Source organism: Globicephala melas, chromosome 11, assembly GCF_963455315.2.
Source record: "Globicephala melas chromosome 11, mGloMel1.2, whole genome shotgun sequence".
In the NCBI taxonomy this organism is placed as follows: Eukaryota; Metazoa; Chordata; class Mammalia; order Artiodactyla; family Delphinidae; genus Globicephala; species Globicephala melas.
In genome coordinates this window covers 79664603-79681487 of record NC_083324.2, presented here as the reverse complement: position 1 = coordinate 79681487, position 16885 = coordinate 79664603, and the positions used below count along the sequence as shown (strand labels likewise).

At 50.0% G+C, this 16885-nt stretch overlaps 1 protein-coding gene across 2 annotated transcripts; it reads right to left on the bottom strand.

The window, feature by feature from the left end:
* Nucleotides 1–10947: 10947 nt before the first annotated feature.
* On the bottom strand, nt 10948–14380 carry LOC115850940 (BOLA class I histocompatibility antigen, alpha chain BL3-7-like). Of its 2 annotated transcripts, none has more exons than XM_060308843.2 (7): nt 14274–14380; nt 13675–13944; nt 13198–13473; nt 12303–12578; nt 12074–12184; nt 11611–11643; nt 10948–11259 (listed from the first exon to the last, which is right to left on the bottom strand). In XM_060308843.2, exons 1-5 carry the CDS (start codon nt 14335–14337, stop codon nt 12075–12077), a joined length of 996 nt encoding a protein of 331 aa, XP_060164826.1. In that variant the 5' UTR covers nt 14338–14380; the 3' UTR covers nt 10948–11259; nt 11611–11643; nt 12074. The 2 variants fall into 2 exon arrangements, with proteins under 2 accessions (XP_060164826.1, XP_060164827.1); XM_060308844.2 differs by lacking the exon at nt 10948–11259 and adding an exon at nt 11336–11470.
* Between the last annotated feature and the right edge of the window lie 2505 nt (nt 14381–16885).

Genomic DNA, 16885 nt, shown 5'->3' with positions numbered 1-16885 from the left:
TTGGGCCCTGGGCTTGTACCCTCAGAGGTCACCGTGACCTGGCAGTGTGGTGAGGAGGACCAGACCCAGGCCGTGGAGCCTGTAGAGACCAGGCCTTCAGAGGACAGAACGTTCCAGAAGTGGGCGGCCCTGGTGTTGCCTTCTGGAGACGAGCAGAGACACACGTGCCACGTGCAGCACCAGGGGCTGCCTGAACCCCTCTTCCTGAGGTCCGGTGTGGAGGAATCTGAGGGGGAACCTTCTTCTCAGGGAAGTAGGAGCCCTTCTGGGAACTTTCAGCAGGGTCAGGGCTCAGGTGTGAGGTCAGGGCCCCTCCCTCTCCTTTCCTCCTCAAAGCCGTCTTCCCAGCCCAACATCCCCGTCAAGGGAGCATTTGCTGGCGAGGTTCTCCCTGCAGCTGCTGTCAGTGGGGTTGTGTTTGCAGGAGTTTAGATGGGTCGAACTTTGCCTGCGAGAACTGTGCTCTAGAACAACAAGAGCTCAGCTTAGGAAGGGATTCTGGGTTTCATGGTTCTGACCCAAGGGTCTCTCGCCTCAGGGCTTGAACTGCAGCTCCTGTGCTCGTGACTTCTGCAGCCAACGTGCAGACATCCTGTTGTGCAGCAAAGCCTGGAGGGACCCTGGCTGGTGGGAGGCCAGCTGAGGAAGTGCAGGTGAGCTGGGAGGCTGGGGACCTGCTGGATCCCCCGAGCCCCAGTTCCAGGTCCGGCCAGTGTACGTGGCTGCCTTTGGACTCCTGGACCTTGATCTAAGTTCAGCTCCCCTTCTCCTCTATGAGGATTCCAGCAGCAGGGCCACATGAGGCCCAGAAAGTACCACATTGCCTGGGGAATGGGTCTCTTTCTAGTGGGACAAAAATTCTCAGGTCGGTCTCCAGCAGGATCCTAAATGTTTTTACAAAGATGAAGTAGTATTAAGCCCAGTCCTACAATGAACTGGCAAATCTGAAGGGAGAGTGTAACCTGCATGTGTGTCTGTCTGTGTGTGTTCACATGCGGATAGAAATGTCTGTGGATGTCTGTGTATATGTGTGTGGGTGAGTGTACACAAGCATGTGTGGGCCTTTGTATGTGTATGTGTGTTTTTGTGGTGTGCGGGTGTGCATTGCTCTGATGCGTCCTCATCCTGGCCCCCACCCTGGCCTTCTCCAGGTGCCCCTCCCACCTCAGGGGATATAAGAGACAGGACAGCTCTCCATCTGCACATGAGTAAGAAGAGGCTGAGGTGATGAGTGTTGGGGAGAAGTGGTCCTCGTCCTCTCGGAAGAAAGAAACAGGAGCTGCATGCGTGGACTCTCTTCCTCCCCAGGATTTTGCCTTAATAAATGTGTCAGATACCATTTTAAGGGACTTACATGAAGCAAATCATTTAAATCTCATCAGAGTCCTCTGAGATAGGGACAGCTATCAACCCCATTTTACAGACAAGGAAACTGAGGCCTCAGAGAGCTTGGCTGGCTCTCAGTTGGCTGAGCCGTGACTCTAAGGAAGCGGTCTGACCGCTGTGCCCAGGTCTGTACTCACTCTGCTGTGTTGACTCCCATACACTGTTCACCAGCCTCACTAAGGGTCACCTCCTCTGGGGGCTCTGACAGCTTCCCTGTCCGCTCTGGGCTCTGAGACTGGCTGGGAGTCTATTGCGTTTCTCACACTCCCTATAGGTGTGTCCATGGGGTCTGAAGTGACAGGAGAGTTGGTTCTCCATTGGCTGCTGGAGTGTGTTTGCCGGAGGTGGGGGGAAGTGAGGGTCACATCTGGGCTGGAGGGCCTCAGTGGTGTTTGCATCTGGGTGTGAGCTGGGCTTTCCAGATGCTGAAGGGTGACGACCAGCAGGGCCCATGCAGAGTTTACTCATCACTGTGTTATTCCACAGCCTGAAACCACGGCCCCTCGTGGGCCTGAGAGTCACAGGGGTGCTCACGCATCTCCTTCCCATCCCTGCTGCCCCGACTGCTCTTCTGCCAGCTGACTCCCTGGGAACATCTGCTGTCCAAGGTGACACATGAGGAGGGGTCTGGCCACAGCCCTGCTCACCAGCACTTCCTCCCACCCTGCCTGCTGCTCCCTTCTGGGGCCTCCTGGATGAACTGAGAGGACAGCAACTAGGATAGACAGAGAAGCTGACATTACGCTGGTAAAGAGAAAGCAGAATGTCTGTCACCAAGGGAAGGAAAGCGTTGCCTTAGGGAAGAAGACTGAGTAGTTTCTTGTGGGCTGTTACACTGGCAGCCTCAGACTTCTGCTGCATGTTGACAGGAGGTTGACCTTAATTTCTTGCCATGTAGGACCTGCCAACATGGCTGCTTCCTTTTTCAGAGCTTGCAAGCAGTGAAGACAGTGGAAAGTCAGCCAGCAAGATGGGGTCTTGCTCTTCTATGATCTAATCTCAGGAGTGACATCCCCGTTGTCATATTCTATTGATCAGAAGCAAGTCACAGGTCCCACCCACACTCAGGGGCGGAGAGCCACAAGGTGTGAACCCCAGGACGCAGGGATCCTTGGGTGGCATCTCAGTCTGTCTGCACTGGGACATTCCAGGTCAGAGAAGCAGGAGCACGAGGTAGTGAGGACTCTGCCCTGGCCGTGTTCACACACGGATTGCACAGTCACTGAACAGTCATTGTCACTGTGGGTCCGCCTCAGGCAGGATGATCTGCAGAACTGACTTGTGTTTATCTGGGCACCGACCTGGATACAAGAATCAATGTTTTCATCGGAAAGGTTTCTCTCCAGGTCTGTGGGAATCTGAGAGGGTCCCCTCTGAATATTTGCCCCCTTACTTTTCAAACCTCCTACACCTCTAGGAAAGTGCTGTCACTAAAGTCACCCACATTTTCTTCCCTGTGTCATCCTGCCAGCAAACCCTGGGCTCCCACTATTCCTCACATCTTACTTTCATACAGGATCCCAGAGTCACTCCTTGTGATTCTAGTTTGTTGGTTTCCTCCCCTTCATCCAGATTATTTCTTAGCGATTTTCTCTCGTGTTGATTACTCAGTTTCATTAAGAAATTGTGTTCTCTAACTAACCCTTTTCACTAATTTTTGGACCAAATGGGCCAAGGTCGTCTCTCCATTCCTCAGCTCACGTCCCACACAGGGACAGGATAAGAGTGGGGCTCCTGGGAAGTCATGGACTGGCACAGACCCTCATCGGGGTGAGACATTTAGGTCACCAAGGCATAGACCTTAGCTTTCTTTATGTCCCCGGCAGGGAGCACCACACCCGGCACACAGTATGCTCTCAATCAGCTCCCTCCCTCCTGGAAGCTGTTTCCCCAACAACTAATTATAGACTACGTTGCATTTGCCAGGTCATTTCACTCCATCGTGAGTTCCTTGATGTGTCACTCACTGAGGCCCAGCACACGGCCTGACATCTAGTAACCGCCTAGTAAATGATTACTAAATGAGTGTGGGGTTTTCTTTGGTCATTCAACATTTATTTCAACTTACTAATACATGCATAAAGTTAAAAAAATTCATATGACATAGAAGACATACAGTGAAATGTAAATTTCCTCCTCCATCCCATCCAAAACCCTTCCAAATTCCCTCCCTGGACACAGTAACTGTTACCAGTTTCGACAGTGTTATAGAGAGAGATTTCATTTTATCAGGTGGTATTTATCACATATTCTATCTGCAATTTTGTTATCAGTTAGCAATATATTGTAAGATTATTCTATTTTTAAACTACAAATCTGGCTCAGCTTAAGATATTGATAATAACAATTCTCCACTGCTGATTTAAAAAAATTTAAGTATAGGGCTTCCCTGGTGGCGCAGTGGTTGAGAGTCCGCCTGCCGATGCAGGGGACACGGGTTCGTGCCCCGGTCCGGGAAGATCCCACATGCCGCGGAGCGGCTGGGCCCATGAGCCATGGCCGCTGGGCCTGCGTGTCCGGAGCCTGTGCTCTGCAATGGGAGAGGCCACAACAGTGAGAGGCCCGCGTACCGCAAAAAAAAAAAAAAAATGAAGTATAGCAAAAATCATCTCTCTTCCATTGTAATAGAGTTCTTTTTCTGGACAAAGTCATCTAGAATAAAAACACATTCGAGACTTTCCTCATGGCGCAGTGGTTTAGAATCTGCCTGCCAATGCAGGGGACACGGGTTCGATCCCTGGTCGGCGAAGATCCCACATGCCGCGGAGCAAATAAGCCTGTGCGCCACAACTACTGAAGCCTGTGCGCCTACAGACCGTTCTCGCAACAAGAGAAGACACCGCAATGAGAAGCCCCTGCAATGCAGCTAAGCGGAACTAGAGAAAGCCCACAACGAAGACTCAATGCAGCCTAAATTAATTAATTAATTAATTACTTTAAGTAAAAAAAAATACCATTCAATCTCCACTACTTGTATCCTTTTGATTAAGTTCTGGCCAATATGATGAAGCAGATGTGAACTTTAAAATTTTGATCTTAAAGGGAAGAAACCTTTTTTCCTTCCCTGCTTTCCCTGTTTGCTCATGGACCATGAACATGGTCTTAGGTACCTTGGGTCATGCCAACAATGGTAACATCCCAGGGACAGCAGAGAAGGAAGGTCAAGGAGACCTGGACGCCTGGACATCCTCGTGGTGCAGAGCCACCCTAGCAGCCCTGGAACTGCCTGCCTCACTGGCATGGGAGCCACACACAAGCTTCCATCCTGTGAGACCACTGTTATTTGGTTTCTGCTGCACATACTGAATACATATCGGGAGAAAAGGACTTCCCAGGAGTGTGGGGCTGTGGTGGTCTGTTCTAAGATGAGCAGAGATATATTTACAGTGTCACCACTTGGGCTCTTGGGACATTATTGTAAATGGAGAAAAGGAGAGCTGGGCCAGGGCTGGGGGCGCAGCACAGGGAGACGGTTACCCTCCTCATCTTTCTAGCCATGGGGTCTGATAGGGGAGCGTTTGGGTCACCAGGTGTTAGAGATTTGGGAGCCTTCGTTTCTTCACTTCCCTTCTTGTCCTTTTCACAGACAGTTCTCTTGACATTCCAGCCAGGATGAGAATCCCTGCCTGTGGTCTCTTCCTCCTCCTCCTCCTGTCTGATGACAGTGACTGTGGAGGCTGACATCTAGAGGAGAAACTCCTCAGGTGGGGAGAGAATGCAGCATCGGTTGTCATTGGGTTCCATCAGGAATCTCTGCTTCCCCAGCCAGGCCTGGACAGCCAGCCCTGAGACAGCGGACCCCGGGTCCCTCATATCTTTTTCCCTGGTGATCCCCAAATATACATTCATCACTTCCCCTATTCCATTTGTTACCAATGAGTCACTAGGTCCAGCTTATGTTCCAAAAGTATTAGACAGGGGCATAGATACCAGAGGAGGGAGCATCGGGGACCAACTTAGAGTCTGCCGACCACAGGGTGATTTGGGACCATCCGACTACATGGCCTGTCACACGGCTGAGGGTAGCAATGCAGAGACCAGAATAAATAAGGAGTTCAAGTCAAAGGTTTTGGGGCTCACTTCACAGGAATCCAGATCAAAATTATATTCCCCAAAAACTGGCCCGATCTTCCAGGTAATTGGGGATTTTTAAAAGAGAGAACTTTGTAGGTAGAAACATAAACGTAGGAAATGAAAAGCCAGGTAGCAGCGCTGAGAGTTAGCGCTGTCTCACTGTCATTGACAACGATGCTTCCAGTTTCCGCAAGAACCACAGTGGTGAGTTAACGGGTACGTGATGTGACCACCATCCCTGCATCCTTTAAGTCTGTGAGGATGACGTTAACTTCCTTCATTATCCCAAGACACAATATTGTTTTTAATGCTCTGTCGTGGCTGAGCTTGGGAGGCTTTTTCAGGGGATTCCACTAAGCCTTTCTGGCTAAAAGCTTTTACTTCACAGATTAAAAAAAACAATATGAGGGGCTTCCCTGGTGGTGCAGTGGTTGAGAGTCCGCCTGCCGATGCAGGGGACACAGGTTCGTGCCCCAGTCCGGGAGGATCCCACGTGCCGCGGAGCGGCTGGGCCCGTGAGCCGTGGCTGCTGGGCCTGCGCGTCTGGAGCCTGTGCTCCGCAACGAGAGAGGCAACAGCGGTGAGAGGCCCGCGTACCGCAAAACAAACAAACAAACAAACAAACAAAAATACAACAATATGAGCTCTCTGGGTGACATTTCCAATTACAGCTCATAAGCTTGAGAAAACCAAAGGTAAGATTTTTCCAGATTTGGCTGATGCCCTAAGGATAAAAACAACTTTTCCCTCTGGGTTATTACCCACGTTTATATTTTGGCCTAAACAGTTATTCTCTTGATACTGTACTTATGGAAGCTTTTTATACTTTATTATTTGTGTTCACTGGAAGAGGCAGCCTTAAAACAAGTTCTATCGCGGTACTGGGAATGGAGTCTCCATGACCTATTTTTTCACTCCTGCTATTTATCTGGCACCATGGTAGGTGCGAGAATACAAGTCCACCCAAAGCAATGATTCTTTATCACTTGTGTGAGCCAGTGCTGGTTTGTGAAATGTTTGCTCTCAGCTCACAATAAGAAACACACAGACATTGAAAGTGAGTGTAAGCGAGTAAACTTCTACCTTTATCTTGTCCCAGACTGATAATTGCCAAGAAAAAGATGAGCATGTATATCATGTCATTGGATCTGCTAAGACAGTTGGATCATTAGTTCCTCATGGACCAGAGATTGAGTAACTTGGTGTCTAAACTAGTACTGATACTTTTTAAAGACTTTTGTGGGGATCACATGTAAACTGATAAGTGATATGGATACTTTCCCCAGAAAGATGTGCATGTACAAAGAAATATGAAACAGTATAAAATGTCAGTGTTTATGTATGGATCCCATGAACACTTATAGATCTTGTTTTTTTAAGCTTAGAAAGAGACAAAGGTAGGGAGAGGACATTTTGAGTAATCATTTCATTATTGAAAAATGCACTCTGCTTATCTGAGTATAAACTGGAGTAGACAGAAGCTAGACCCCATAACAGAACATCACAGAAGAAGTTGAAAGATGTCATTTATTACTTATTCATCCATCCAACCTGACTGCTTACAATGTACCAGGTCAAGTTCTCGTCTAGATCACTGCTGCAAAAATTGAAATTTGTCATTCTTTTTCCCTTCCTCACCTTCAACCTCCACCCCTAGAATCTCTACCCTCTTCCCAAGTTAGGGGAATTTCAAATTTGAAGATCTTGGTAGAAGGTAGAGACCACCTCCTTCCATAGGAGAGAAAAACCTGCTTCCAAACATTCTGGCAGGTTGAAACAGCCTGAGGCTCCACCAGGCAGGTGACCCCATGCTGGACTCTGACTCAGGACGTGGTGACACAGAGAGGCGGGAACTGTGCTGAACGCTTTGGCACATGTGGCAGAGGCGGCAGTAGTGTCATTCAGTAGTCAGGAGCAGCAGAGACAGCAGGACGAGCCGCAGGGCACACTGTCCAGCATCCGGGCTGACAGTGCTGTGAAAAGTGGCATCTGTGCCCACCTGCAGGGGCAGCGGTTCCTCTGTGGGACCCGACCTGGGTGGGATTGTGGATTCTGTTCCTGGCTGTGTAGTCTCAGGGCTGTTCTGTGGCTTTTTCCTGAAATAAAACAAAACTACAATCAATCTCTCTTTCCCGCCCTCTCTCTCTCTCTCTCTCTCTCTCTCTCTCTCTCTCTCTCTCGTTCCATTTAGAACAATTTGAAACGCTTTTTTGCCCATAAAGAATTGCATGAGAATGCCATATAGCGAAACTCTGAGAGAGCAGGGATTCAGAGACTCTTCCCCGCTGCTTTATTGAGATATGATTGATCTACAATATTGAGTAAGTTTATGGTGTACAACTTCACTTGATACACTCAATATTGCAAAATAATTACCAGCGTAGCATTAGCTTACAACTGTATCATGCCACATTATCACCTTTTTCGTGTGTGTGGAGAAAATTTAGGTCTACCCTCTTAGAACTCAAAAGCTTTTCTTTATGCTGAGTGGATAACTGCTTCTTAAATTTTCCACCTGGCTATACTGCATGGTAGAGAAAACATGTATCTCCCAGAAAATGTCCTGCCTTTTTCTTCCCAGGGAAGAAAGATTTCAATGCAGATTTAAAACCCCTCCCCACCCTGAATACTCTCTGATCCCTGACCTCAGTGGATCCCAATCTGCCTGAGCCTCAGGACTGCGTGTAGGGATTCTGACAAAGTACTCAGCCTCTTCCCCGACCCGCCATCTCAGAATGTGGGCATGAGGTCCAGGAATCCCTTATGAACAAGCCCTACAGGTGAGGCTGATGCACAGCCACGTGGGAATCCTGGTCTACATTGTTGCTACTAAATGTGTGATCTGAAGCCCAGCAACATTAGCACCAAACTTGTTTAAAATGCAGATTCTCACGCTCCCTTCCACCTGAGGTGTGCAGGTGGTGCACTGGAAGATCGGGACCCCCTGGTCTCTTTGCCGTCTAGACTCGGTGTTCAGAACCGTGCGGTCTGCTCGGGTGTGTGGGCTGATCAGATCGCATAGCTCTGGGGGGTCCAGGGTTCAGTCCTTGTCCTTCCTCATCTGTAGCCAATTCTCCCCTGGTGACCTCATCTGTTCACAAAGCTTTAAACCTCATTTATAGGGTGTCACTTCCTCCAACTATTTCCCCAGCCAGGTCATCGCACCTGAACCCCAGACTCAGTTTGTACTTTCCTAAAGCGAATGCCAGTGCTGCCGCCTCTTCAAATATGCTGCTTCCAGAGTCTCCCCATTTCTGCGGAAGGTGCCCCACATGTCTACTTGCAAATCTCAAAATTTGGGGTCTTCCTTCATTCTGCTTTCTTATAACCCAAATTTCATCCATTAGGAATTGCTGTAAAACGCCACTTTCAGAATATATCCAGAATCCAATCAGTTACTATTACTTTCCCTGCTCACACCCCAGACAATCACCAGTATCTCCAGCCTGGACACTGCACCATTTCCTACAGTTTCCTCTATGGAATCTCTTGCCCTTCACCTCCTGATTCTGCCCAGCAGCCAGATGTTTCTAGAGAGTAGTAACACCAGGTCAATCTTCTGTTCAAACCATCTTGTAGGGGCTTCCCTGGTGGCGCAGTGGTTGAGAGTCTGCCTGCCGATGCAGGGGACACGGGTTCGTGCCCCGGTCCGGGAAGATCCCACATGCGGCGGAGTGGCTGGGCCCGTGAGCCATGGCCGCGGAGCCTGCGCGTCCGGAGCCTGTGCTCCACAACGGGAGAGGCCACAACAGTGAGAAAGGCCCGCGTACCGCAAAAAAAAAAAAAAAAAGAAAAACATCCTGTAGACTCCGCACCCTTACTCAGACAAAATCAAAACCCTTCTAATATTGTCTAGGTCTATATGATCTGTCCGGACACTGCATCTCATCTCAATTCCTCTCTCCTCCAGCTACGATGGCCTCCTCACTCTTCCTTGAACACGCAGACACTCTCCTGCCCTAGTGCACTGGCACTGGAGGCTCCCCTGCCTGGAGAGAACTTGCCCCAGAATCCTCGTGGACATACCTTCATGTCCTTCACATCTCTACTCAAAGGTCACCTTCTCAATCAGGCCCACACTGACCACCCTAGTAAAACAGACATCATCCCTGTCCCCACACACTTACACGCTGGGTCACCTTCCTCAAAGCACTTACCAACTTCCAATGTAAACACTTCCCTCACTTACTAATCTCATAGTGCACACTCTGCCCTTTCCCCTAGAGCATATACTCCACATGGCTGACAAGTTTTGTCTGTTGTTAGTTCCCTGAGGTTTCCTAGATGCAAAAATAGTGTGTCATGTATCTGGCACACAAAAATATCAATTGAATGATCAGTGTAGAGCACCTCCCTATTCTAGAGACAGTGTCTTTATTAACGTGACCTCAGGCCACATGCTGTCTTGTGGCAGCTACAGCACAACATCCATTTGCAATGACATCAATGCCGCCTGTACTTTTCTCAGAAGGGCTGATCTCCCCTCCCTCCCACACCAATCAGTCTGCACACCACACACCATGCTCCTTCTCGCTTCAGAAAAGAATATCCTGCACTTATGCGTCCTATATTCCAACGTACCCTGACTCTGTTAGACTCTGCTTTCTAAATCCATCAGTTTGGATTGGAGTCAGCACTGGGCTTAGAAGATCTAAGGGCAGAAGAGGGGCCAGGCTGCAGAGAAGAGAGAAATCCAGCAAGAATTAAGTCAAGATGAGAGACATTGACTCTCTCATCTCATATTGGGTCCCTTCTGTTTGCTAATTCCAGAATCTGGTTCCTTTTAAAAGATGGGGAAAAGTTGGAAAGAAGAATCCAGCAGACATCTCTAGAAGGAGGGCAAGAGCTGGATGAGGCTGAAAATTGCTCTCTTGATACTACTGAGAATCCTGGGTGCAGGGCCCCCTTGGACTTGTGGGGACAAGACAGGCAAAATGACTCCGGCTGCTGTCAGAGATGGGGACACCCAGAGAAGAATGAGACCAAACTCTGCACATGAAAAACAACAGTCATTATTCCAACAACAACAACAACTAAATAAGCAAAATATAAACACGCACGATAAAGACAGGGTCCGAGGATGGGAGCAAGGCCCGAGCCAAGGCTACCTGGTTACAGGAAGCCCTTGCTGCCCACAGTCCTGGAGACAGTACGAGGCCCAGCTGATTTCTGAGCCTCTGAGATCACAGGTCCTGGTGGGACAAGGTTCTACTGAAGTGACGAGGACAAAGGAACAGAGCAGATGATCTGGCAGAGCAGTGACCCCATCAAAGCCCACGACGCAGTGAGCACGGAGTGGGCACAGGCCACGTCCACACTCAGCTCCTCACCGCCTCCTCCTGTCCCACCTGCAGCAGACAGAGCACAGCAAGCACACAGATTCTGGAAGGTTCTCAGCGCTTCCATTTATTTTCTCTCTCAAACTTTAAGAATCCTTTCCTTTATTATCCCAAAAACACCTCATGGCAGGAATTAGAAAAAACAAAATTCATATACAGATTTTATTTCCAACAGGCAAGTTAAGACATTATTATTCAGTGCACCACGAAGTTAAGACAGGGATGGAGGTGGCCCAGCCCTGCCTCTGCTGGAACAGGCAAGTGGATCAGGGAAGAGAACACAGGTCAGGGTGGGGAGGGGTCGTGGTGGGCAGGGGTGGGCCAGTCTCCCCACTTCCTCACATTATGCTACAAGGAACACAGACATATTCAGATGCAGCAGCAGAAACAGGAGTCATGTGATCTGAAGCCACAAAGTGGGACCGTGCATCACTCAGTCCCACGAGGCTGCTGTCTCACACTGTGAAAGAAAATAATCATGAACAAATTCCGGTCAGTCATGTAAGTGCTGACCTTCCCAACAGCCCCCCACATGCTCAAATGTCCCATTCAAGGATCCCCACCACCCGGGGCATCTCCTCCGCCCCAACATCTCTCACAATCTAGGCCCTCCAGGGTCTCATCTTTAGGATCCGTGAGAGACACATCAGAGCCCTGAGCACTGTCACTGTCTGGGGGAGAACAAAACCAGGACGTGGTCAGAACCCACAGGAGAGAAACTAGAGAAGGAACTTTAGGAGGGTGAGCCCCCCATGGCCTCCTGTCTGCACCCTCACAAGGGTCTCAGGAATCACAGCCGCTGCACACTTACTTGCAGCCTGAACGTAGCTCCCTCCTTTTTCACCTGTAAGAAGAAAACATCACGTGAGAGGCCAGGGAGAAGACTGAGTTGTGAGATCCTAGAGGAACCCTCTAGTCCTGGACCACAGAGAACTTTCCAGAACTGTTGACCAAAACCCATGATAGGATCAGGAACACAAAGAAAGGAGATGTGCGGGGACTGGATCAACTTCTTCCCTCCTGGGGGTCTGTCAGCAGGAACCTTCCCTCTCTGACCTTCAAGTGCTGGTAACCTGGTCCCCAACTGGAATTATGAAGGTGAAAAACGTGTCTTTCATTTCCACACGTGCTTTACAAAAGGGTAAGTGCCAGTCTGCAGACTGACAAGCAATGTCTCTGAATGGTGCTGCCCAATACACACGCAGGCTAGCTTCCACCTGGGCTTGAACCCCCCAGTGACACAAGAAAACTCAGATCCCTCCCCCCTTCCCTACCTTAGTGCTTCTTCCTCCAGATCACAGCTCCAGCCACCACGGCTCCAGTGACCACCAAGAGAACCAGGCCAACAATGAGGCCCATGATGGCGATGGTGGGCTGAGGAGGTTCTGTGGAGGAAAGGGAAGGGGCCCTGACTTCAGGCCTGAATCCCGACCTTGCTGAACGTGTCCAGAAGGGCTCCTGCTTTATCTGAGAGGAAGCTCCACCCCACATGTCCCTCCTTACCCCATCTCACGGTGAGGGGCTTCTGAAGCCCCTCGTGCTGCACATGGCACGTGTATCTCTGCTCCTCTCCAGAAGGCACCACCAGGGCCACCCACTTCTGGAAGGTTCCATCCCCTGAAGGCCTGGTCTCCACAAGCTCCATGTCCTGGGTCTGATCCTCCCCATCACGCTGCCAGGTCAGTGAGATCTCCTTAGGGTAGAAGCCCAGGGCCCAGCACCTCAGGGTGACCTCACGGTCAGAGATGGGGTGGTGGGTCACGTGTGTCTTTGGAGGGTCTGAGGAGGAAGAATCAGAAAATTCACACTTAGTGTTACCTTCATGGGCCACTGAAGCAACATCATGTGACCATCCTGAGAATGAACAGCACAACAGGTTTGAAAAAAAGCAGCAAAAGCACCAGACACCAGCCTGGACTCCGGGGTCTGGGAAGATCTCCCAGTCCTTGGAAAGTTCTATGATAAGGATGAAAGCCAAGGTAGGAGGCTCCATGTAAAGGGGAGAATACAGAGCAATGGTCCTGACTTTGGTGGAGGCTGAATGACTCAGAAAAGCTAGAGTCAGGCCTCCTAAGATGTTCTCAGGCTGAGAACAGGCTTGAGAGAGAAAGTCATGGTTACAAGATGGGGGTCAGGGTCAAAGGGCGCCGCTGGTCAGTTATTTCAGGGATGGTTTCCTGCTTCTTCCCCAAAGAGACTGGATTCCTTCACTGTCTTTCAGAGAAGTGAGGCCACCGGCGAGTCACTGTCTTGTACCGAATATGAAAACCTGGGCGGATTCCTCCCTCTCCCGACAAGAAGTTGGGGCAGTGTTCCCACAGGGACCCCATTTCCTCCCCTTGTGGGAAGCCAGCTCCAGCCCGAGGGGACACCAGGGAGGCCCCGCGGCCCCTCGTACCTGCGCGCTGCAGCGTGTCCTTCCCGTTCTCCAGGTATCTCAGGAGCCACTCCACGCAGGCGCCCTCCAGGTAGTTCCTGTAGTGCTCCGCAGCACCGGCCGCCTCACACTTGCGCTTGGTCTTCTGAGCCGCCGCGTCGGCCGCGGTCCAGGAGCGCAGGTCCTCGTTCAGGGCGATGTAATCGGCGCCGTCGTAGGCTAAATGTCTGTACCCGCGGAGGAGGCGACCGTCCGGCCCCACGTCGCAGCCGTACATCTCCTGGATGGTGTGAGACCCTGACCCCGCCCCGACCAGCCGCAGCGATTAAACCCAAACTGAAAATGAAACCGGGTAAAGTCCCGCCGTTTCCTCCCGAGTCGCGGGGCCGGGCGGGTCCCGCAATGTTGGGGTTGCCCTCGGACCCGGAGACTCGGGGCGACGCCGGCCCGTCCCTGGGGATGGGGGTCGTGACCTGGACCCGGGCCCGCGTCGCTCACCGGCCTCGCTCTGGTTGTAGTAGCCGCGCAGGGTGTTCAGGTTCCCTCGGAAACTCTGTGCCGCGTCCTTGAATTTCCGCGTCTGCTCTTCCCAGTACTCCGGCCCCTCCTGCTCCACCCACGGCGCCCGCGGCTCCATCCTCGGATTCGGGGCGTCGCCGTCGAACCGCACGAACTGCGTGTCGTCCACGTAGCCGACGGCGATGAAGCGGGGCTCCCCGCGGCCGGGCCGGGACACCCCGGTGTGGAAATACCTCAGGGAGTGGGAGCCTGGGGGCGGGGAGGGGTGAGACCCGGTCCGACCCTCCTCCCGGCGCGGGTCCCCGGGTCCCAGGTGACGAGGCCGGCAGGGGGGAGGGGGCGAGGGGCTCGTGAGACGGAAAAGGTGTGGAGGTCGGAGAAGGGCCGGCACCTCGCGGGGAGAGAAGAGGGGGCGGGAAGCAAGGGAGGGAGAGGCGGGGACCGGGGTGAGGGGGCGGGTCTGGACCGGGGGCGGGGGGGCGGCGGCGTGGCTCCTTCCCTGGGAGTCCTGACCCCCGACCCCCGGGGTCTCCTCGCTCCTCCCCGCAGAGGCCGTTCCCTCCCGACCCCGCACTCACCCGCCCAGGTCTCGGTCAGAGCCAGGGCCCCGGAGAGGAGCAGGAGGAGGGTTCGCGGTGCCATGACCCACCACCTCGGCGTCTGAGGAGAAACTGAGTGCGGGTCGGTGGAGACTTTATAACCGGGAACCGCGGGGACGCTGATTGGCTTCTCCAGAAACCGGACACGCAATGGGAGTGAGAAGTGGGGTCGCGTCACGAGTGTCCAGGCAGGAGGGCCCGACACAGGTTGTGAGAGAGAAAGTGAAACTCCGGGAGACTGGGAATCCCCACCACGGAGCGTCCCCGCCCCAGAGACCGCCTGACACCCTGAGAGCCTGAGAGCCTGCCCGTCCCGGGACCTGGGACTCTGCCTGATCCCTCCCCTCCTGCACCGAGAGCTCTTTGTCACGGTGTCTCCCTGAGTCCTGGCCCAGGGACTGTGTAGTCAGCGATTTTCACAGCATTGTGGTTAGAATATTTATACAGTCTTACAAACTAGTGACGACCCCAAAGATAATTTTATGTGGTTACTTCTATCGGTACTTTCCAAAGTAGAAATAATAGAGTTTAAAATTTTTAAATTAATTTATTTAGAATAATATTAATAACCCATGATTTAATATGAAAAATAACTACTTCCCAAAATAAACACGGTAGTGGGAAAAGTGGAGCTTTTCAGATTTTTATATTTTTGCAAGTCTCTCTGTTTCTTGTCTGTCTCATTAGAAGACCCCTGGATGTTCATGTTTGCTTCTTCAATGAATCCGTTCTTTTGATTGAAGTCTATGAAAATAAACAGGCCCACAGATATGTAGGAGTAGTATTTTCAAAAACCTTTTCAGACAGTCATGGATGTTAGTCTTTGATACAAAACGAAAACTACACAAGTGGTAGTTTCTCAAAGGTTATTTTCAAAGTGGACCTGAAACAATATTATTGACTATTTCCTATTCTGTTACGTTAAACTCCATAACCCTATTTTGCACATTGAATGTCTCTTGTACTAAGGTAAGATTTTAAAAAAGTAATACGTTGTTTCACTAAGTTATATAGATCTTCCAGTGTCATTCATTCTTTCAAGTAAACATTGTATTCCATGAAGAAGAGGGTAGTTCAGGTCACACAAATTATTTTCCTTGGGACATAGTACTTTGGAATGTAGCAGAAGGGCTTGATGGGTACTTCCCATGTCATCTTAGAAGGTACTTTTAAAATGTGGATTTAAGGGAGTTCCCTGGCCGTCCAGTGGTTAGGACTCAAAGCTGTCACTGCCATGGCCTGGGTTCAAGGGTTCAATCCCTGTTCAGGGAACTAAGATCCCACATGCTGTGGGGCGTGGCCAAAAAAAAAAAGTGGATTTAAGGATGATTTAGGAAACAAAAGAATTTTTATGTATTTTTTAAAGTTTTTTTTAATGAGGTATAGTTGATTTACAATGTTGTGTTAATTTCTGCTGTACAGCAAAGTGATTCAGCTATACATGTGTATATACATTCTTTTTCATTTTCTTTTCCATTATAGCTTATTAAGGAAAGATAAAAATTTGTAATGCATCAACCAGAATGTTTTAAAGCAAACCTGCTTTTTTTTTTTTCTGCAAGTAAGTTGTTGTGAAAATAATTATATTGCAGTTTGCTACAGTAGTCTCCATCACTGCTAAGTTATACCTCAAAGCAAATGTCAACATAGTGGAAAGTCAAATAATATCTTAGTAGTGCTATGAAAGTAGGTTTCACCTCATGGATCTCATGATAGGGTCTCAGTGACTTCAAGCGTTCCACAGATCACACTCTGAGAACTGCTGTTCAAATAAACCTGGGAAAATCTCCTAACTGACCCTTGCCTTTGCCTCCTCTTCGTTTTGGAGAATCCCTCTCCCTGAGCTGGACTCCCTGCCTCCCCACACTTAGCTGAGGGCCCTGCCCCCGGGGCTCCTCTAGGAGAGAACTCACCCCTTGGAAATTGATCCCAGAGAGTGTCCTCAGTCTGGGAAGGGAGGTAGGGGGACAGGTGTTTCCCCTTTGAACCTGGAAACAGTTTGTGCCTGAAGGCACCGTACCCACTCATAACCTAGTTTGGTTTTGTTACACACCAGCTAAGTATGTATTCATATCCCAGACAGAAATCTGACATCGTCTCTAAGAGAAATAATATTGACCCTTTCATGAGTCCAGTATATCTGACTTGAGGCCCAGAAAACATGAAGAGCAGTCCTGTCCAATAGAATGTTCTGTGGTGAAGGAATTGTTCTATATCTGTACTGTCAAAATCAGGTAGCCACTAGCTACAGGTCGCTCTTTAGCACCTCAGAAGTGGCTACTGTGCTGAGCACCTTAATGTTATTTAGTTTAAATAACATTACATGTGTGGCTAGTAGCTAGCCTATTGGGCATTGCACATCTATAGTGTTCTTAATTTCCAGTCTCTTCCCCCAAATAGATACTGTGTGACTCATAGGTTGATGCATATTAAAAGAACCTTCACAGGGAAATCATGGATTTGTCTATGTGGGTCTTAGATATATCCTTAAAATGCAGCATGCGCAGAAAGTTTCATTAACATGTATTTTAACAACTAGAGTGTTCAGACATTAAGGACACCGTGGTTTATCACCTTAAGGTCATATGTGT